The sequence below is a fragment of the Psammomys obesus genome, unplaced genomic scaffold, assembly GCF_907164565.1.
Source record: "Psammomys obesus unplaced genomic scaffold, mPsaObe1.curated_primary_1811, whole genome shotgun sequence".
Taxonomy (NCBI): Eukaryota; Metazoa; Chordata; class Mammalia; order Rodentia; family Muridae; genus Psammomys; species Psammomys obesus.
In genome coordinates, this window is record NW_026585691.1 from 7,393,520 (window position 1) to 7,415,366 (window position 21,847).

At 47.4% G+C, this 21,847-nt stretch overlaps 1 protein-coding gene across 1 annotated transcript in view; it reads left to right on the forward strand.

Annotated features, from left to right (window-relative positions):
- Myo1e (myosin IE) overlaps positions 1-21,847 on the forward strand; it is a 184,148-nt gene that overhangs the window by 152,425 nt on the left and 9,876 nt on the right. The window contains exons 19-26 of the mRNA XM_055598039.1: positions 1,246-1,390; positions 6,339-6,453; positions 6,946-7,115; positions 7,974-8,119; positions 14,751-14,897; positions 15,676-15,833; positions 16,385-16,477; positions 20,992-21,193. Of these exons, the coding sequence (XP_055454014.1) occupies positions 1,246-1,390; positions 6,339-6,453; positions 6,946-7,115; positions 7,974-8,119; positions 14,751-14,897; positions 15,676-15,833; positions 16,385-16,477; positions 20,992-21,193 (1,176 nt within the window). The remainder of the gene's footprint in view (positions 1-1,245; positions 1,391-6,338; positions 6,454-6,945; positions 7,116-7,973; positions 8,120-14,750; positions 14,898-15,675; positions 15,834-16,384; positions 16,478-20,991; positions 21,194-21,847) is intronic.

The following is a 21,847-nucleotide window of genomic DNA, read 5'->3' on the forward strand; positions in this document are numbered from 1 at the left end:
CAGAGGACCAGAGTTCAGATCCCAGAACCCAGCTCACAAACGCTGTGGCTTTAGCCCCGAGGGCTCGGACTTGGACGTAGGCAAGCGTCCTGATGTGAGTGCTGGCCATCTGTCCAGCCACCCTGTCCACCATGCTGCTTTATAAAGCGGGATCTCTGGCTGCCCTGCAGCTCCCCAAGTAAGCTGCCCCAGCAGACAACTCCCAGGACCCTCCGGCCCCCTCCTCCCTGCATTAGGATCATCAGTGTGCACCAGCACACCTGGCTTTTTCATGGCTTCAAGTGACAAGCATTTTACCAACTGAGCCATCTCCCCAACCCAGCTTTGTAAAATTTATTGTGTGTTAATTGCACTGAAATCTGAACAAATTAGGATTAAGGAGAAAAACAATACTATTTTGCTTTGCCTGAAGTATGTCATGGGAACCTTTAGACAGCAAGGGGAAAGGAAAGTGGGTTTTCTTTTCTTTTCTTTCTTTCTTTCTTTCTTTTACAAGCTGTGAGGTTTTTTCTTTTTTTTAATATATTGTTTTATTTATTACAATTTATTCACTTTGTATCCCAGCTGTAGTCCCCACCCTTGTCCCCTCCCAATCCTGCTCTTCCTTCCTTCCTCCCTCATCTCCTCCCATGCTCCTTCCCCAGGTCCACTGATAGGAGAGGTCTTCCTCCCCTTCCATCTGACCCTAGCCTATCGGGTCTCATCAGGACTGGCTGCATTGTCTTCCTCTGTGGCCTGGTAAGGCTGCACCCCCCTCAGGGGGGAGGTGATCAAAGAGCCAGCCACTGAGTTCATGTCAGAGATAGTCCCTGTTCCCATTACTAGGGATCCCTCTTGGTCATTGAGCTGCCATGGGCTACATCTGTACAGGGTTCTAGCTTATCTCCATGCATGGTCCTTAGCTGAATGATCAGTCTCAGAAAAGATCAGTGGGCCCAGATTTTTTGGTTCTGTTGCTCTCCTTATGGAACAAGGAAGATAACAAGGAAGACCCTTCCTGGTCTTTCTATCTACCCCTTCAGGAAAGTGGGTTTACACCAGAAATACCAGGATAGGAAGGGAGGTGCAGAAGTACTGTGCTGGCTATCCAGATGTGGAAGGCCTTTCTAGTCATCAAGATCTATTGCCTGTCATGGAGGGGACCCAGGCGCACAGTGACAGCATTTGCCTTTAAGACCCCCCTTGCCCCACCAGGAGCCCAGGATCCACCCTAAGCATGACCTCTCTCCCCTCTCACCCTCGTAGGTATGCCATTCTGACCAAAGCTACCTGGCCTGTGTGGAGAGGGGACGAGAAACAAGGCGTCCTCCATCTGTTGCAGTCCGTCAACATGGACAGCGACCAGTTCCAGCTCGGGAAGAGCAAAGTGTTCATCAAAGCCCCAGAGTCTGTGAGTACCAGCTGCGGCCCCACCCCTTTCCTCCGGCCACGCCTCTGCCGGCTGCCCCACCACACAGCTGGATTCTGGTGCTCCTGCCTTTTCACAGCTTGAGGAAGCCCAACCCCTCCACGTCTCCCTGCCTTCTCCACCAACAAGAGTCACTTGATTCATGGCATTCAGTTATTTGATAAAAACGTCACCCTGTGGAATGGCTTCCCCTCCTCTGCTTTCCCCCTCAAGAAGGTCAAGGTCATCTCCAAGGGCAAGGGCTCAGAATGGTTAGGTTGCTTTTATGTGACGAAAGCCCCTGACAGGAACTGCGGTCACTGTATTAGTTATTTGTGTCATCACTGCAACAAAATATCTGATGCCAGCACCCTAAGGAAGGGAAGGGTTAGTTTGGCTCAGAGTTCCTGGGGATATGGTCCACTGTGGGAGGGACCGTATGTGGCAGGAGCCTGAGACAGCAAGTCATACTGTGTCCACAGTCAAAAGGCTGTAGAAATGTAGAAATGGATGCTAGGGTATAGCTTGCTTTTTTTTTTTTTTTTTTTTTTTTTTTTTTTTTTTTTAATGTCATCTGATACTTGAACCCATGAAATGGTATCACTCACATGTAGAGTGGGTCTTCCCGTCTCTATTAACCTGTTCTAGATAATTCCACTGAGACTGGCCCAAGTCCACTGAGACTTGTTTCCATGGCTACTGTGAATCCCATCATGGCAACAAGGTTAATGATCATCTCAGTTAGGAAGAGTGCGCTGCAAAGGGACTCGTTTGTGTGTTATAAGGGAAGTTCGGGCAACTGTGTCCTCAGCTAGGTTACACCAAGTGGGCCAGTCACACATGGGCTCAGGGTGGAGCTGCACCCAGGTGGGAATCTAGCCTGATGCAGATGTGGGCACTGGGTCCTAGAGAATGTCTTCATGTGAGTGGGAGCCCAACAAAGCCCTGAGGTTTTCTACCGTTAGCTCTGGGGCTATAGAGTAGGGACATTGTGTGTAAGTTGGAGAAGCGACTGGAACTGAAGTTTGGCATCACCTTAGTTTTCCTTCCCGTTGCTCTGACAAAATACGCTAGCAAAAGTGACTGAAGTGAGAAAGGGCTCATTGAGCTCACAGTCCATCATTGCTAGGAAGCCAAGGCAGCAGGAGCTGAAAGCAGCTGGTGCTGGTCACAGCACATCCAAAGGCAACAGCAGAGGCCAGCGGATTAATGCGTATATGCCTGTAGTAAGCTTGCTTTTTCTACTCTTAGAGAATCTAGGATCTCCTGCCCAGGGAATGGCGACACCATAGTAGGCAGGTCTTCCCACTTCAATTAGCATAATCAAGACACGCCTGCCCCACAGGACAGGCTCACAGGACAACCTGATCTAGACTCCCTTCCCAGGCAACTCTAGACTGGGTCCTGTTGACAAGTAAAACTAGCCATTGTAGGCATCATCATTTCTTGAGGTTCCCATAACGATTGCTGAACTCCATTTCAAGGGTTAGTGCTGAAAGAGCCGGGGGATGTAGCTCAGTTTACAGAGTACTGGTTTAGCCTGCACAAGTTCTGAGTTCCATTCCCAGCACCACATAAAATGAGTGTTGGGGCACAAGCGTGTAATCCTAATAACTGAGTGGCAGAGGCAGGAAAATCAGAACTTCAAGCTATATAGCCAGTTTGAGGGCAGCTTGGGCTGAGCTATAGGAGACCCTCTTGGGTTTTTTTTGTTTTGCTTTGTTTTGTTTTAAAAATAATAATAATCATTGATGATGAAGTTGGCAGATTTACTCATCAGCCCAAGAGGAAATAGCATGGGCATGAACAGTGTTACAAGAAATAGGCAAATTCTGGCCAGGTGGTGGGGTGCACACTTTTAATCTCAGCACTGACGAGGCAGAGGTTAGACAGATATCAGTGAGTTCAAGGGCAGCCTGATCTACAAAGCTAGTTCCAGGAAAGCCATGCCTACACAGAGAGACCCTGTCTTGAAAAACCAAAAAGAAAGAAATTGGCAAATTCTGGCCTCACAGCAATTTCCTCTTCCTGATTCCTCTTCCATCTGCGCGATGAGCCCTAGACCCAAAAGTGATGGAGGCAGTAGCTGAATGGCGTGACAAACCATGGGAATTATTAAAGTGGCACTAAGTGGCACCCGCCAGCAGACCCCATCTATAACGTTGTGGTACAACTTTTCCACACTGAGTTATTTGTAGTCTCACAGCAATTTCATTTCCAAATATAAAATGAAAATGTTGTGTCATAGCGCCATTAGGCAGCCCACAGAATGGCTCCTGTTCTATCTAAAGCGTCTGGAGTGATTAGTCAATGCAACAGAGAGATCCTAAGGCCCACTTTCCAACTTAGAAAAATCTTCATGTATAATTAAGATGGCCTCAATCATTTCCCCTAATTTTTTATTCTGATTTAATTGAGCTTTGGAATTTATATCCGAAACCCGCTTTTATTTTGGTCTTTCTTTTCTCCCAACAGCTGTTAGCCATCTCTCAATTCTCTTTCCTCTGTTTCTGAACTTGGTGAATTCGGAAGCACCATCACCTTCCCACCCCTCCCCCCTTCCTCTTCTGTGCATATCTAGCCTGGACTTGGAAGCGCTTCTCCCAAAGTTTAGTTTTTAAAGCCTGCCATACGGAGCTGGAGAGATGCTCAGTGGTTGTGAGAGCTTCCTACAGTTCCAGGGACCCAGGTTCATTTCCTAGCACCAGCACTGGGAGCTCACAGCTGCCTGTAACTCCCAAGTCTGGAGGATCCAGTGTCCTCTTTTGCCCTCCAACAGAACCCACACCAACACATACACATAAATAAAAATGTCTTCACAGCAGCGAGGCTATCTGGTGGGATTTGTCCCATCTCTTACAGTGATTGTTGAACACACACCAGATAACTTCCTTCCTTCAAGAGCTGGCTTAAGCCATCAGACACCCGAGAGTTTATGGTTCGTTCTATGCATACGTTTGCTTTTTCCCTTGTTCTTTGTTCTCAAACCTCCCTGATGTCTACCCTCACCTAATCTTTGAAATAATCTCTTGGATATTGGGGGCTGTCGGTGTCACCTCCTTTCTGTCTGCTAGCAGAGCTATCATGTAGGTCCTGCGAGATTAGCTCTGAAAAAAAAGGGGGGGGGGGAACCAGCCTCAGTCGGAAATGGGGAAAACCAAGATGAGAAGTATCAAGGAACATTCTTCCGCAAGTGACCATGAAGCTAAGATTTTAGGCATCTCTACAGTTGCGAAGCTGTGGGCCCCATTTTAGGTCTAGAAATCTGTTCCTCAGTCCAGCTGGGACTGTACTGAGGGTTGTAGAGTTTGGTGATCCTCCTGCTGGAATTTGCTCTTCTGGATGTTTCTAGGCCACCAGGGTTGTGACTGGGAGACACTGGCTGGTAAGAAGATGGCTCCTCCGTGTGTATGTGCTCAGATAAACACAGGCAACAGCCTCAGCTCCCTTCAAACAAAATTCCCTTTTCTCAGGTTCTCTTTTTACCTCTGGAGATTTTTTAAATTCTCTTTTTGTGTTAATTTTTACGTTTGTGTATATTTATGTCTGGGTGGGCATATGTGCACCTGAGTACAGGTGCCTGCAGAACCTAGAAGAGTGTGTCAAAAGAGTCCCTGGAGCTAAAGGCGGTTTCGAGTTTCCTGACATGGGTGCTGGGAACCATAGTCAGGTCCTCCACAAGAGCAAAAAGCTCTCTTACCTGCTGAGCCTTCTCTCTGGCCCCTTTTTGGAACATTTTTAGCAGTGACTATAGATCATCTTTACTTTGAGTTTGTATTGGTCTGTTTTTTGTTTGTTTGTTTGTTTGTTTGTTTGTTTTGCCATCAGTGGCTAGTAAGGCACTACATGGAAGTGGATGGGGATTTTCCCTAGTTTTACAAGCTGGTTAAAGTGCAGACCTAGAGAAAGTTTTGTATGTTCTGGTGCTGAGGAACCTGTCAATGCCTAGAAAACTTGGGTTCTCTGTTCATCCCTGCCCAATCCAGGTCCATCCTCCTCAGCTGTGAAGTACACAGGTGTGTGTTGAGTTGAAGGACAGTCTGGAAGGATCCCTGACTATAGTCGTCACTCGGCCTGCCGTAGCCCCATTAGACGTCATGATCCCAAAGCACAGCTGCATGAGAAACTGATTGGTATGAGCTGTTCTGATGGCGTGGCTCTCCAGAGTCTGACTTGGGCCATTTGCTGGGCCAGCTCTCCAGAGTGTCCAAGAGTAACTACTGCAGCCTGGCTATTGCCACTGTGGGTGCTGCCCCGTGCCCTAGTCACTCCTTGGAGATGCATAAGGCAGAAAGTCTAGACTTCTATGCAACCAAAAGTAGGGCAGCCCTCTTCCCACAGCAACACAGACTCAGCTCTGGCAGAGACTGGAAGGTTCTATTCTGAGGCTGTTTGCAGCAGGCTACATCTGCTCATTTGATCTGGCTACCTGCTTCGTCCTTGGACCAGGGAAAGGAACAAGTCCCAGAGACTGTGTGCAGTGGAAGGCAGAGACTAGTCTAGCATACACAGACTCAGCCATTTTCCATTTCCCTCCCACTGAGGGAAGGAACATAAATTAAATGTGGATAGGGCTCATAACCAACATCCCATAGTAATCATTTTACGATCGTCCACGATAGGAGCCGATTCTTACGTGTCTCTTCAGCATACTGAGTCTCCTTGGAAGGCTAAAACTTGATGCTCAGGGGCCTAGGGAGATGGCTCAGCAGTGAAGAGCACTTGCTGTTCCTGCAGGATACCTGTGTTCCCACACGGTGGCTCACAACCACCCTTAACTCTACCTTTGGAGGATGTCGTGCCCTCTTCCAAAGGCACTGGATGCCCATGGAACACAGACACACACACAGACAAAACACTCATACATGTAAAATAAATATTTTTTAATTAATATAAAAGTTTGTTCAGATTCTGTGGATTGGCTCAAATGTGTGTTTCTGTGCTGTTCCAGCTATTTCTTCTAGAAGAGATGAGAGAGAGAAAGTATGATGGGTATGCCCGAGTGATACAGAAAACATGGAGAAAGTTTGTGGCCCGGAAGAAATACGTCCAAATGAGAGAAGAAGGTATCTTCATGATTTTATTTCATCCAATTAACATTTAAAAAAAATTTTTAAACTATATTTGTGTGTGTGTGTGTGTGTGTGTGTGTGTGCACGCACACACAACTTGAAGAGTCAGATCTTTCATTCCACCCTGTGGGTCATCAGGCTTAGTAGCAAGCATCTTTTCCTGGAGAGCCTTCTCCCTGGCCCCCACTAAGTAAAGCTCAAGAGTAAATGTAGGGACCAGGAATGCTAACACCCACCTTGGTCCAGCACTCAAGGGGCAGAGGCAGATAGAGCTCTGTGAATTTGAAGCCAGCATAGTGAGACACTCCCAAAAATTAAAGTAGTTTGAGCTTAAGTAAGATTATAAAATGCTTCTTATTCTGCCTAAAGCATGTGTTGACTAACCTTGCATCATTTAGAATCTTTGTGTATTTCGCTCTAAGTATCCTCCTTCTCTTCCTGCCTCACTCATCGGTGTTCCTTCTCTGCTCTCCTGGGCTCTCGTAGCCTCAGACCTGTTGTTGAATAAGAAGGAGAGAAGGAGAAACAGCATCAACCGGAACTTCATTGGGGACTACATCGGGATGGAGGATCACCCAGAACTGCAGCAGTTTGTAGGCAAGAGGGAGAAGATTGACTTTGCTGACACAGTCACCAAATATGACAGGAGGTTCAAGGTGAGCGTGGCTACCCGCCTCTCAGAGTCACGACAGAGTTCTCATTTACAAGAATAATAGCTTGTGATTTTGCTGATTGTGTTCATCGAAGAAAATTGCAAAAACCCAGATAAGCTAACGATAAACGCAGGCATGACTGCATGCCCATTGGCATTTTGTGGGTGTCCTTCAGAACCTTTTCGTGCAGACATATTTGTATATTTAGTTTTGCAAAATCAGATGTGCATTAAATGTTCTTTTATGTCCTGTTTGTTTATGCCAGGAAGAACTTCCCATGCTAATATCTTAATGTAATTCATTTTATGTACCTGTATAGAATTCTATTTAGTAAAATATTTAGTAGTCCTTCCTTGTGCCCTGAAAATGGACCAGCTCCTGTAGGGTATGTTTTCAGGGCTCCTGCACTGTCCTGTCATAAGGTGGTCAGCCATATATGCTAAGGTATATTATTTGTTTAGTAATGACTATCTTTATAATCTTATGGATTCCCAAGAAAGTACCTGCAGAGACTGAAGGGAGGCCTGTTTGAAAACCATGTCCTAACAAACCTTTGTAAGGTCACCATGTTTGTGGGATGACCTGACACTGTCCCTTTACACCTGCCATCTTGCCACCTTATTATAGAACTCTATGCGCATGCCATCTTGTAAGTGGAAGAGAGTCGAGTGTCATCATCATCATGTAAGTCAGCCTCTTCTCTGTCAAGGGGCCTGAGTCAGTAGTCACACAGCAGGCATCCTGGTGAAAGTGAAGACACCACCCAGGACAGCTGCCCTCTAGCCCAGGAACAGTGGTCCCTTGTCACAGTTGTCACTCCGACCCTGCCTAGCTGCTTTCTGAAAGTCCCTCTCCCCACAGGGTGTCAAGCGAGACCTGCTGCTAACCCCAAAGTGCTTATACTTAATTGGAAGAGAAAAGGTGAAGCAGGGCCCGGACAAAGGTCTTGTGAAGGAAGTCCTGAAGCGGAGGATCGAGATGGAAAGGATCCTGTCAGTGTCCCTCAGGTAAGTGGGGAATGGCTGGGGCAGGGCTTTTTTCAGGCGCTCCTCCACATTGCCTGCCACCTGCTGTTCCACTGGGCCCACAATGACGCACGCGCACACGCACGAACACGATAATTTTGAGACAGGATCTTGCTATGGAGCCCTGGCCAGCCTTGCACTCGCTGTGTAGACCAAGATGCTCTTAGATGCCTCTGTCTCCCTAGTGTCGGGGTGACAAGTGTGTACCACCATGCCCTGATTCTAAACTTTCAGATAAAATATTTATGATATCTACTGAAGCTCCGTACAGCATAGTCTCAGGGGGTCTTAACAGGATAGGAGTAAGGTTCCAAGAAGAAGTTGCCACCTGGTCAGCTCTCCCGATCAAGGAACGCTCCGAGCCAGTGTCCTTTTAACATTTCAGTAATAAAACTCATGTATGTGACAAATCAGGGTAATTGCTCATACTCAAGTGGAACCAAGGTTCAGGGCTCTGTTCACACGTTAAAAAAAAACAAAAACAAAAATAAAACAACAACAACAAAAAACTAGCCTATTTAACCATCCAGAGCCATGTAGAAGGAAATTCTCTTTGTGCCTTTGATAGATGGGTTCACATAATCTATAGCCCTAAAAGTCACCACCTTGTGCTCCCATCACCTGCAAGTTGAGTTGCATTTGGAAGCAACTCAATTTGGAAGTAATTGTCTGTGCAAGTCCTCAGCAGGGGCCCTTTCTCTTGTAATTGCACTCTAGCTTTCGAAATGGATTTTTATGCCTGAGAAAACCCCTTTACCTCCTTTAGGACCGAAGCACCTGGGCTAGATTTCTTCCAATGAAAAGGAACTTTCCTAAACAGAGGAAGAACAGAGGAGGGGATGACTGGGCCACGCAGAGCTGTTCCGCCACTGTTGGAGGAGGCCTGTTAAAGCAGGGCTAGGACTGGGGACATAGCTCAGTTGGTAGAGCCCTTGCCTGGCATTCATGACGTCCTGGGCTCATTCCCCAGCAGCAAATGAAGCAGGCATGATGGCACACGGGTAATCCCAGTAAAGGAAAGTAAAGGCAGGAGGGTCGTAAGTTCAAAGTCATCCTACATGGCCAATACCAGGCCTTCCTGGGCTATGTGAGACCCTGACTCAAAAAGAAAGTGAACACAGTGATCACTGGTGACCACAGCTGCGAGGAAATGGGATGTCCCTCTCTAAATGAAACTGCTGGGCTCACAGGAAAGCAGGGTCCTCACATGCGCGTCAGCAGTGGAGAAATCCAAAACACACCTGTAGTATGTCCATCCTTGCCTGGGTCTCTGTGGCTTTTCCTTCATGTATTCTCAGTTTTCCTGAATAAAGGGCCAGGTGGGATGGTGAAATTAAATGTTTAAAACACTAATTCAGTATGGAGTAACATTTCTAAGCCAAGAAATAGACATACAGTGTCCCTCCTCAATGCTACCTCAAGAAGAGCCCCGGGGTCCCCAGGACAGGCTCTGGCTGCTGTCTGAGTCATCTGTAAGCTTTGGTTCACTGGCTGGGTTACACCCTGCTGGCCACGCCCTTCCTGGCCACCCTCGGAGTTCAAAGGAACCCAGCAGGAAGATGTTTTCTTTTTTCCGTTCCTGAAAAGACAATGGACCAGGTCATAACTAGGCGACTGAACTGTGTTGCGCGCACCTGAAGCTTCAGCTAAAAGCTGGGAAATCACACCTGGAGGCTGGTTTATGGAAGCCGGGATTGTTTTTTTCTGCCCTTACTGCCCAGGCCTGTCTTTGGTCCATCAACTTCACTATCTGACTAGATCCTCAAGAAACTAGCCACCCTCTCACCAAGCACCTCCTGTCCTGTTGCTGTATCTTTAAAGATTATGCACTGTGATTGTTTACTCTTGAATTCTTCCTTCTGGTTTACCAACCCCCTCCTCCCACAGCCTCTGGGGCTAGAATATGTCCTAGCATATGGGACCAGGAGGATGGTAGGCTATGCAAAACTGAGCCCCAGGTTGAAACTAATCATAGTACCTGATCCCTGAGTGGTGGTGTAGGTTTGGTGTATGTGTGAGTGTGTCTCAGAACACTTCCACGTAGTGTAAAGAAAGCAGAGAGTAGCTGTCTTGCACTTCAGAGAAAAAAAAAATGTTATAACATCTGTATGTGTTTTCAAGAATTTATGAGACTTACTAGTTGGTTTTTGGCTGAACTGAGTTATCTCCGGTGTGTTACTCTGGTTTAAACTATCAAGTATTCCCCAAGCTTAATCTCTGAGGCCACTACCAACTTTTCTGACCTGAGTGTCAGAAGGAAGTGGCTTCCAGCCCTCTCTTCAGACAATCCAACCATCCGAAAGCAATTAAGCAGTCTGGGAAGTATACTCAGTAGTAAATATTTGATACGGAGGGTTTAATGCTCATTTCTTTAGGTATGATAATGGCCTTGTGGTTACTTTCATATATAAAGAAATTTTACCTTTTAATGGCACATACTGAAATATTAAGCATAAAATAATATAATATTTATACTTTGCTGTATACTGGTTTCTTAGCCATAAGCCTGAGAAGAAACATGTAGTCTTTGCTTTAAAATAACCTAGTTTGTGTATAGAAGAAGGGTCTGTAGTATGGATAAATACAGCTGTCCTTTCCTTCCACCGGTGTGGGTGCCAGGGATCGAACTTGGGTCATTAGGCTTGGCAGCAAGCACCAGCAACCCAGAAACCACAGAAAAGCGGCCAGGAGGACCAGGACTCAAACTCGAGTCTCTCCGTGCTTCAGCGGGCACCTGTGTGCACACACCCACACAGGCATAAGGCATCGTTTCAAAACAATAAAATCTGACATCAGAAAACACCACCACAGCAGTGGGTTCTCCTCCTGCCCCGCCTTGGGCCTATAACCTTCCTAGCCATAATTCTTGGCCAGGTTTACAGTACCAGGAGATGAACTTCCTTCTGTGGAACAGGCCTCAAAAATCCAGTGCCTAGAGCAGGCGGTGACTCATGAGTAGTCAGTCCTGTCACTGTTCTACTGGTGGGCACATTTGCCTGACAGGTCGGGACTGTGGCAGGTAAGACCACTGATGGCTTTTCTCTGCCAGCAGCCTGTGTAGCCCCTCCCCGTACCATGAAAGCCGGAAAAGAACTTCCCTAGTCAATTTGAGATCGATTTCTCTATGTCCTTCAGCCAAAGTGTGTGGCGTCTTCAGCATTAGGGCCTTCCGGCTCGTTAGAGCTGACAACCAAGAGCCGCGGCAGCCTGTGCTGTTTTGGGGTGCCTCTGGAACCTCCCTGACCAATAACTTGTACACAGGCCACCGGTGTCAGACACTGAGATTTTCCTTTAGCACTTACTGCTTCTGGGAGCGGGCACTGTCCACCCGTGCAGGACAGGCACCCCGTTTTAAGCTATTAGGAGAACTGAATGCACTATCAGGGCGGCCTAACTGTAATAGATGCTGTGGACTCTTTATCTGACGAGGCTTTCAATCCCCTTGTTCTGTGAGCTCCGGGACAGGGATGGGAAGGATAGGGGCGTGGTGGGGGTGGCTGTCTGTGTCAATAGAGTTCCCCATACTTGATGTTACTAGAAAATGATCTCTAAAGAGAGAGCCTTAGACAGAGGTCCTGGCTCCCCTAGCATGTAAGCAGGGCTCAGTATCTAACGCTTGTAGTCCCAGTTGAAGGCAAGAGGGTAAGTTCTCTGTCTTCCTCAACCACATGAGTTTGCATCCAGCCTAGGCTACATGAGTCTCTATCTTAAAGTTGGGAGGGAGAGGAATGGGGAGATGGTCCAGCTGGTAATGAGGACCTGAGCACCCACGGAAAAAAGCCAAGCATAGTGGCAAGCCCAGTATTAAAGAGGCGGAGTCTTTAAGAAAGGCATTGGATGTGAGCCTTTAAAGTGTGTGTGTGTGTGTGTGTGTGTGTGTGTGTGTGTGTGTACAGGAGACCTGCACACACAGCCCTCCTATGGCCTGTTTTACTGACATGAATGGTATTGAAATCTGAACTTGCTGTCAGTGATTCAAGATGCGTGAGCTCTAGTTCCTGCCTCTAGGCTCCCTCCCCTTACGGGCTAGGAAACAGACACTCCAATGAACTTAATCGGCACAGGAGCTTGAACAGGAGCTTCCGGGAGGCTCGGGAAGGAGGGAGACTCGTGCTTACCTTGACAATCAGGGGAATCTTCTGGAAATAGGCCAGCACTCGGGTAGGGAGGCTCTCAATCTGATGCTTCTACAGAGGTTCTCAACCTTCCCGACCCTGCGACCCTTTAATACAGTTCCTCATGTTGTGCTGACCCCCTCCCCTGACACAAAACTATCTTCAGTGCTATTTTGTAACTGTAATTTTGCTACTGTTGTGAATCACTGTAAATACATGTGTATTTTCTGATGGTCTTAGGCAACCTGTGAGGAGAGCATTCTACACCCCCCCCCCAAATGGGTTGAGACCCACAGGTTGAGAATCGCTGCTCTAGCTCCTCTTGGGGGACAGAATTTTGGAAAAGCTTTTAAAGAATTCATCGGCCTCTTTCTCTTACAGTTTATTAAAAGGAGACTTTATTTCATGGCCAGGGGAAAAAAATGTTAAAAAGACTTAAACAAAGAGATGCTGTATTTGGAAATTGCCTTTTGAGCTTAAAAAATAAAACCTACTTTAGGGCTTTAGTCCATTTTGTAACACTTTTATAAAGATGACCTGTTGGTTAAGAAAGTGAAAAAAAAAAAAGTCTTTTTCAAGTGTTGTCAGCAATATGGTAAGCCATAGTGGAGGGGAATGAAGAGCAAATCATAGCCAAATCGGAGCCGGCAAGACCTTTGAGCACAGCAGGCCACAGACAGCCATAAGGAACTGCCCCTGTATGTATAAAAAAGACAGAGCGAAAGCCTTTAAAAACAGGTCTGGCTTTTTTCTTTTCTTTTTTTTAAGAGTAAATAAACCTAAAAGCTTTGTATCTAAGCCCAGGAGTCTGGGCTGAATAAAGGAAGTTTGACTAATTTCCACCTAAGGGAGGGGCTTTTGAGTTTGATGGTTCCTAGCTGAAGTGTCCAAATGTATCTCATGTTTAGATTCATGCTGCTAACTGGCATAAGTTTTGAGTCTCCTTACACACACACACACACACACACACACACACACACACACACACACACACGAATGATAGATAATGACACTCAAGTCTAAGCACATTAAACTTCTCAAGGTCTTGCTCCCTTCATCCTGTTGAATAATGAATAGTCTTCCAGAAAGTACTACCAGGGAAGCAGGCTTGTCCAGAAATATGAGAGCTAGAGCACAATAAAGGCCCAGTATGGGAAAACTGGTCAAGAGTCTAGAATCTCTTCCCTGGGTAGAGACCTAACATTCCAGTTGGGTAGGCCCAACACCTGACCAAGGGGCCACCCCTAGGAAGGCGGGCCCCCTTAAACGGTTTAAGAGATAAGTGGAAACAATTATTCCTTTAATAGGACACCATACTCTTCCTTCCCAGAATTCCTGCTTCCTAGCAGTCCCTCCTAGCTATCATGAGGTCACCATGATGTTCATTGTAACTATAATCCCCAAATTAAAAAAAAAAAAATCTAATAAATAAATAAATCTACGATTTTAAGAGCAGAAGAAAAATTTAAGGTGTATTGTTAATTGTTCCCTTTGTGTTTATTTTAGGAGTATGAGTGTTTGCCTGAATGTGTGTCTGTGTACCAGTGTACATGTATGGTACATACAATGGTCATAAGGAGGCGTCATGTCCCCTGAGACTGACGTCACAAACGATTGTGAACAACCATGTGAGTGCTGGGAATTGAACCCTGGTCTTCTGGGAGAGCAACTGGTGCTCTTAACACTCTGGGCCATTTCTTTAGGCCTTAAAATATATTTTAAAATATAGACTATCTGTTCTTGATTTTGAAACCACATGGAAGTGTTTAATTACCTTAGTGGTTAGCTAACAACTTCCTTTTTTATTTTTTAAAACTCGTTTTAAATCATGTGTGTATATGTTGCCCGTGTGCAGGTGTCCTTGAGAGCCAGAGGAACTAGATTTACAGACAGTTGTGAGTGGCCCAACATGGGTGCTGGAAATTAAACTCAAGGCCTCTAACCACTGAGCCATTTCCTCAAGCCCTCAACTCCCCTTTGAAAATAAATTTCATCAATTTGATTATGTAGTTCTTAGTCTGGGAGCTGTTTACTTATTTCTTGTTGTTATATTTTATTTATTGGGGGAAGAGCAGGGGACACATCCCACAGCATGCCTCTGGACATCAGAGGATAGCTTGCTGGAGTTGTGGGTACCCCAGAAGCAAACTCAGGTCATTGCCCTTGTCAGCAGGGGCCTTTACCTGCTGAGCCAGCTCTTGCTCCTGTTTTACATATTATGAGAGAGAAAGAAAGAGGAGAAAGGGAGGGAAAGAACTGGAACAAGGGAAAGAGATAGGAAAAAGAGCTTAATAATGTTACAGGATGTTTTTAACGAATAAAAGTTATAATGGAGGGCCTCGTATACAGCTCAGCGGTGTTCGGAACAGGCTCAGTGTATACATGCACAGCAGTACAATGACGTATCTTTAGCATGCATACCCTTCCTGCCTCCAAACGACAGTGACCGTGGCTGAGTAGAAATGCAGCCCAGGCTAACTCTGCCTCACCTCTCTCAGTACCATGCAGGATGACATCTTCATTCTCCATGAGCAAGAGTATGACAGTTTGCTTGAATCCGTCTTCAAAACAGAGTTCCTGAGCCTCTTGGCAAAGCGATACGAGGAAAAAACCCAGAAGCAGCTACCTCTGAAATTCAGCAATACGTGAGTGGAGGCTGGCGGCCGGACTGGGAGGTGGGGGAGACCTGCAGGCTGGGCTGTGTGTTCTCAATGGTTCCCTCACTTCCGCAAGCCCCACCCTGGGTGCCTCAGAACTTCCAGGGACAGCAGGGCCTGCTGAAGGTAGCCTAGGTGGTCATGGGCCAGGGTCATGCTAGGGCCGCATTTGTGTTTCTGTGAAATAATCCAATCAAAAAAGAACATTTTTTAAATCACTTATGCAAAGATCATTCAAATCAGACAAAGGAAAGCAGGTGTCGGCAGAGTGAACCATACAGTCAGACTGGAAGCAGGGAAAAGTGACTTCAATAGGGGCTCTGATTCCCAAAATGGTTGGTGGGAATCTGGGACTTGGGGTACGGGGGCAATGTCTCACCTTCCCATGTTTTAGTGAGATGTTCTAATGGGCAAGACATTATGTACTGCCGAGCTTCTCATCTCACATTCGCTAAGTGAGAGTTGTTCATCTCATCCCTGACCATCTGAGAGTGAACCTGTGGTAGAAATGAGGAAATCTGCTCACCAACAGCGTTCTCACAAAGGCTGAACTCCAAATGCTCGTGCTCCTGGCATGGCAACTGCCTGGCAGCTGTGCCGTGCTGACCTGTGCCATCCCCTATGAGAGGGTTAGATGGTTTGGCCTTGATCCTGTCCTGTGGCTGTCAGCTTCCCAGCAGCAGCTCGTTCATGAGCACTGCTTCCGAGCACTGATTCCTTACATGCTTCTTCTGGCTCGTAATCTCAATCCATGTGCTTGCCGCAGCCTTGAACTGAAGTTGAAAAAGGAGAACTGGGGCCCCTGGAGTGCAGGGGGCTCCCGGCAAGTGCAATTCCACCAAGGCTTCGGCGACCTGGCCATCCTCAAGCCCAGCAACAAGGTGCTGCAGGTCAGCATTGGACCCGGGCTGCCCAGGAACTCCCGTAAGTGCTCCTTCACCTCACCTCTGCTGGACCCAACTCTTCTGTGCATATCTGGGGACGAGGACTTTGTGGTTCTGCTGCTGGCTGTGGACAGGTTCTTATGAGACAGGGCACTGCAATGTCAAGAATGGACGGGCTTAGGCATGCTAAACGGGTGTGTTTTTTTTTTTTAATAAGATTTATTCATTTATTTGTTTTGTGTATATTAGTGCTCTGTCTCCATGCACGCCTGCACGCCAGAAGAGAGCATCAGGTCTCACTATAGATGGCTGGGAGCCACCATGGGGTTGCTGGGAATTGAACTCAGGACCTCTAGAAGAGAGCAGACAGTGCCCTGAACCGCTGAGCCATCTCTCCAGCCCCAAATGGATGTATTCTTGTGCACATTAAACATGGCATTCGTGTCCTAGTTGTGTTTAAAACTGTTTGTTTGGGCTGGTGTAAAGACAAGAACCTGAATTTGGAGCTAATGAGATGGCTCAGTGGGCATAGGTGCTTCCCACCAAGCCTTGATGACTTGAGTTCAGCCCCTGGCTGCTTCTTTATTTCAGGCCCGACCAGAAGAAACACCATCCAAAGCAGAGGGCATTCTAGTGGAACTAGGAATGCCAACTACCCAATGAGAGCTGCTCCTGCTCCCCCAGGTAAGACCACTGAGACTGGACCCATAACTTACAGGGGATGTCTGGAGGACTAGAGAGCTGTTTCAGTGTGCCTCGTGTTCAATCTCCAGCACCGCATAGAACGCTGGGCACTGTGGCCTGCACTCACAATCCCAGGGCTGGGGAGGTGGCGACAAGAAAATGTCTGTTTGCTGCCGTACCTAGTCAGCGAGCCTTCGGCACTAGTGACAGGCTCTGTGTCAAAAACTAAGGTGCTCCTGAGGAACAACTCATGAGGTTGACCTCTGACCTCCACGTGCACAAATGCACACATGCATGTACACACACACACACACACAAGGAAATAAGAAGTAAAGAGTGTTTGAGGAGAAACCCATCAGCTAATGACTCAGCAGCCATGCGTATAACTGTAAAATCCAGGAAACCAAGTCAGTGAGCCCACGTTGCAGCAGAGGAGATCATCTGGGTTTCCTTACCCAGTTCTGTCACTCCCTAGTTCAGAGAGAGGAACGAGTTCCTGTCCACCAGAGCATCGTTTTCTATGTCGAATGCTGCCCTGGTGGCCCCCGGAGCTTGCTGGGTATCAGCTGGCCAGTGCCAGCCTCTATCCCCACACTGCAGCGATGGTTTGTAACTAGTTAGCAGCCTGACGATTTTAACAGAAAAACATCTGTTCTTAGTGAAATGCAATCCAGGAGACATCCCTAAAGGAAAGTAGTATCTGAGAGAATTAGAAAATGTCACAAAAAGCCTTTTTGGCCCTTCTTTCAGATTTTTCAGCTTTTGGGGTTTTCTCTTTTGTTTCTTTTTGAGACAGGGTTTCTCTCTATAGCCCTGGCTGTCCTGGAACTCACTCTGTAGACCAGGCTGGCCTCAAAGTCAGATCCACCTGCCCCTGCCTCCCAAATGCTGGGATTAAAGGTATGTGCCACCAGCACCTGTCTTTTGTTTTTGTTTTTCTTTTCACTCGAAAAATTCAGGCCATAAGAAAATGTCCCCACAGTAGGGTATCAGTCATTTTAGGATAGAACCCAACAGGCTATTTGGGGGCCATATTTGAGCCAAGTAAGAGCAGACAGGAGAATCCTCTTTGTCCCAGTGCCCAAGGTAAGGACTACCGAGGACCCTCTTGTCTCCTGTTCTGGGATCTCTCTCTTGTATTCTAAGCGTGAACACTGCTGGGAAGGGAGAAACTCCCTCTCCTCTCTTTTGGAGTCTCCATCACCCCTTAGCCGAGACTTCTTTCCTCCTTTTCTTTTTGAATCCTCGAGGAGGAGCATCCAAACCCAAAGGGACCCAAAAGAAGCAGGGTTTGCACCTATCACGTGACTGTACAGTAACGGGTGCCAGGACCGCCTGGAAGCCCCTTTGCCTCAGCTCTGGCCAGAACATCCTCCAGCCAGATCAGCCCACATTGCACCTGACCTTAAACCTAGACCCTGACCTCTAAATTACAGTTTCCTCATCAGTCAAATGAGGAATTAAACCAATGCCGTTAAAGCAGCACCTTCTCAAAAGATTTATAAGAGTGATGACCAGAACTTTAAATTCTTCACATTTGTTTGTTTATTGGGGGAGGTGTGAGTGTGAGTGTGTGTGCGGGTCCATATGCTTGTTGGCAGTATGTGTGCACATGAAAATGGAGAAGGGGTGTAGGTTCATGTTGTACACATCCATGTCGGGGTCAGAGGGCAGCTTCAAATGTTGACCCTTGGGAACCAGATACCTTGGTTGTTCTGGTTTGGTTTTGAGACGGGATCTCTTTAAATAGAACAGCCCTGGCAGTCCCGGGCTTCACTGTGTAGACCAGACTGACCTCACAGAGATTTGCCTGTCTCTGCCTCCCGAGTCCTGGGATTAAAGGTGTGCACCACCACGCTGGCCTGCACCTTGTTTTGTTCTGTATTCCCTGAGGCGGGATTTTTCTGTGTAGCCTTGGCTGTCCTGAACCCACTTTGAAGATCAGGCTGGCCTCAAAGTCACAGAGATCTGCCTGCCTCGGCCTCTCCTCTGAGTGCTGGGATTAAAGGGATGGGCCACCATGCCTGGATATGTTTTTTTGATACAAAGTCTCTTACTAGGACCTGAGCTTTGCCAATTAGGCAGCCAAGGATCCTCCTGTCTCTAATTCTCCAGAGCCGGGAGCATAAACATGAACCGCCAGCCCTGGTGGTGTGCATCCTGGGGTTTGAACTCACATCCTCATGCTTGCAAGGCAACTGAGGAATTATCCTCAGCCCTCAGTTCCTTAGGATTTTAAAAAGTTTCCCAGTTCATTGCAAACCATACTTTTGTAAAATGTAATAAAAATGTAGAACAATGAAATTTGAAAAGCACCTAAAATACAAGCCAATTTTTTATTACTAATTTCAACAGGCATAAAATATGTCTGCTGAGCGCTTATTCTCAGTCTCTGAACTCGGTGTGGGCCAATGGGTCTCTGGTGACATGTGGACACTCCCCAACTCTCTGTGCCCTAGGAAACGCCCCACCCTGACACACTCCTTTCCCTTCCTAAGCCCCCTTGGCAGGAGGTGGGGCCTCGTGTCTTCCCCACTCCCAGATGCTGTGGGGAGCCCCTCAAATTGTTATTCACTGGGTCAGATGAGGAGAGAGAGTCTTATTTGTCTCAAATGTCTAGTTTCCATCCAGCCTGGAGCGTGTGGGAGGAAATGGCAAGAGCACCGGCTGAATGAAAAGCCAAACGCGCTCTCTGCCCTAGAACACTGCAATTCAGAACAGGAGCTTGCTCCATTGTTGCAGGGAGGTGAAAGCTCGCTTGTACCTCTAGAAGGGTGTCTGGGTAACAGGAAATGCATCTGAGAGCTGGAAGGGAGCAGGGAAACGCTGGACCAGTCCCCTTGTCCTATAAGAAGATGCTGACCTTCTCAGATTACTATGTGGCTGTCCGAGCCAGAGCCCGAACTGAGCCCCGTGCTTGGCCACTCCATGCTACAAGAGAATTCTGCAGTTTTCTGGTGTGCCTGACCGAAGCGGGCCTCAAGGAAGACTGTTGTCCCCAGCACTGCCTGATGTGTGAGCAGGAGGAGACACGGGACCACTTCATATGTGGCAGGGGTGATGATGGCCCCTGAATGAGAGCCCACCCCACTGTCCATCCATGACTCAATGACTAATGCAACTTTTTGAGATCTTAACTCAAAACCTCTGTTTGGTGCACAGAACTTTCTTTGTCCAGTCTGCCTGGATAGCGGCATTTCCCTCACCTGTGTGGAGGGTTTCCTCCACTTCACATAGCAGTCTTCAGCCAAGGACACCAGAGACTGAAGGGACTCTAGCCGTCTCTGGCAGGCCTTGCCCTTCTCCGTGATTACATTCCTAAAGGTCCATTCCCTTATTCGGCCACTTCCTCCTCCTGAGGCTGACTACCAAGGTCCAGCCATCAAAATCCTGAAGTCCAGCGATCAAATCCCCCTTTTGCTCACCTAATTACTATGTCCAATTAAAAGTAAACACCCTGGACTGGGGAGATGGCTCAGTGGTTAAGAGCACTGTCTGCTCTTCCAAAGGATCCAGGTTCAATTCCCAGCACCCCGGTGGCAGCTCACAACTGTCTGTAACACCAATTCCAAAGGATCTGACACCTTCACACTAATGCACATAAAATTAAATAAATTAAAAATAAGTAAATAAAATCAAACACCTCATCCTAACATGGACTTTCCCCCTGTACCTTTATAAACTACCAGTTCCCTATGGTACACCTGTCTCCTCTCTCTCCAGCAGCAGTCCTTTGTCTTCTACCCTTCCTCCTCGGTTCCCCCCCCCCCCCCCCATCCTCTATCTCCTGTCTTTGTCTCTTATTCCCTGCCCTCTGTCTCTCTGGGGCAAATAAATCTCCTTTGTGCTGGGAACCTGGTCTTGGGGGTCCTTGGAAATGAATGTCCAACTCTTTAACCCACTACCCACTGCCCTCCTGAGTCATGACATTACAGATCCAAAAGCTACCTGCCAGCTAGCTGCAAGCTGACTGTGAGCTTTGAAATCCAGATATCTAGAAGTTTGTGGGGGTGTGGCTGAGTGGGTTTTTTGTTTGTTTGTTTTGTTTTGTTTGTTTGTTGAGAAGGGTTTTCTCTGTGTTAACAGCCTTGGCTGTACTGGAACGCGCTCTGTAGACCATGCTGGCCTCCAACTCACTGAGATCTGCCTCTGCCTCCCCAGTACTGGGATTAAAGGCGTGTGCCACCACCGCCTGGCGATAGCTGGAAGTTCTACTGCCACATCAACAAGCTTGCCCGTCGTACTTCATAGGCAGGCGGCATTGGTGCTATCATGCTGTAGTTCCCAAATACAATCTGACTCATCAGTTACACCTCAGTAAAGTCGGGAGGAAAATAGTGTATTGACGTTCTTGCAAAATATTATTGATAGTAATCCTTTCAGAGGGGGAGACTGAGGACCAGGGTAGCCAAATCACTTGCCTTCAGCTAGTGAATGAGGTAAGTATGGAGGAGCTTTTGGCAGAGCAGCAGAAGCAGCAGAAGTCGACCTGGTTTCTTCTCCTTCCTCCCCAGGGTGCCATCAAAATGGAGTCATCAGAAACCAGTTTGCGCCTCCTCCCCATGCTCTTGGAAACCAGAGGTCCAATCAGAAAAGCCTCTACACCTCTATGGCCCGCCCACCCTTGCCACGGCAGCAGTCCACAGGCTCAGACCGGTTGTCACAGACACCAGAGAGCCTGGATTTCCTCAAGGTTCCAGACCAGGGTGCTGCTGGGTAAGATTTCCCATGTTCCCCCTACAGAGATTTAGCAGATGGGCATCTTAGGCCTCATGTGGGTCCTCTAGTAAGGGAAGTGGGGGGCTACATCGGACATGGACTCACTTGCCAGCTTGTTAATCACTCTCCCCTGGTGGGACTGCCTTGCCAGGCCACAGGGGAAGAGGACATGCCCAGCCCTGATACAACTTGATGAGCTGGGGTAGATGGGAAAGGGAGCTTCCCTTTGCTGAGGAGAAGGGGAGGGGGGAGGAGAGGGAAGGGAGGCATGATGGGAAAAAGAGAAGTAATATATATTATATGCTTAGCATTGTGGTTGGTATGTAGAGGACAGCTCAGCAGTTGCTTCACCGTGATGATGATGATGATGACGATCCTGATAGTGGCCGTGCAGTAGTGGTGGTGGTGATAATGGTGATGGCAATGAAAATGATCATGAGATTATGGTTGCTCTAGTGACCTTTTAACATTCATTCATTCATTCACTCACTCATTCATTCATTCATTTATATAGTGCGCATTTGTGGAGAAGTTGGGGGGCCCACATCATGCAGTGGGTCACACATGGAAGTCAGAGGTCAATTTTCTGGAGTCATTCCTCTCCTTCCACAGTATGTGTTCCAGGAATCGAACTCGAGTCCTCAGGTTTGG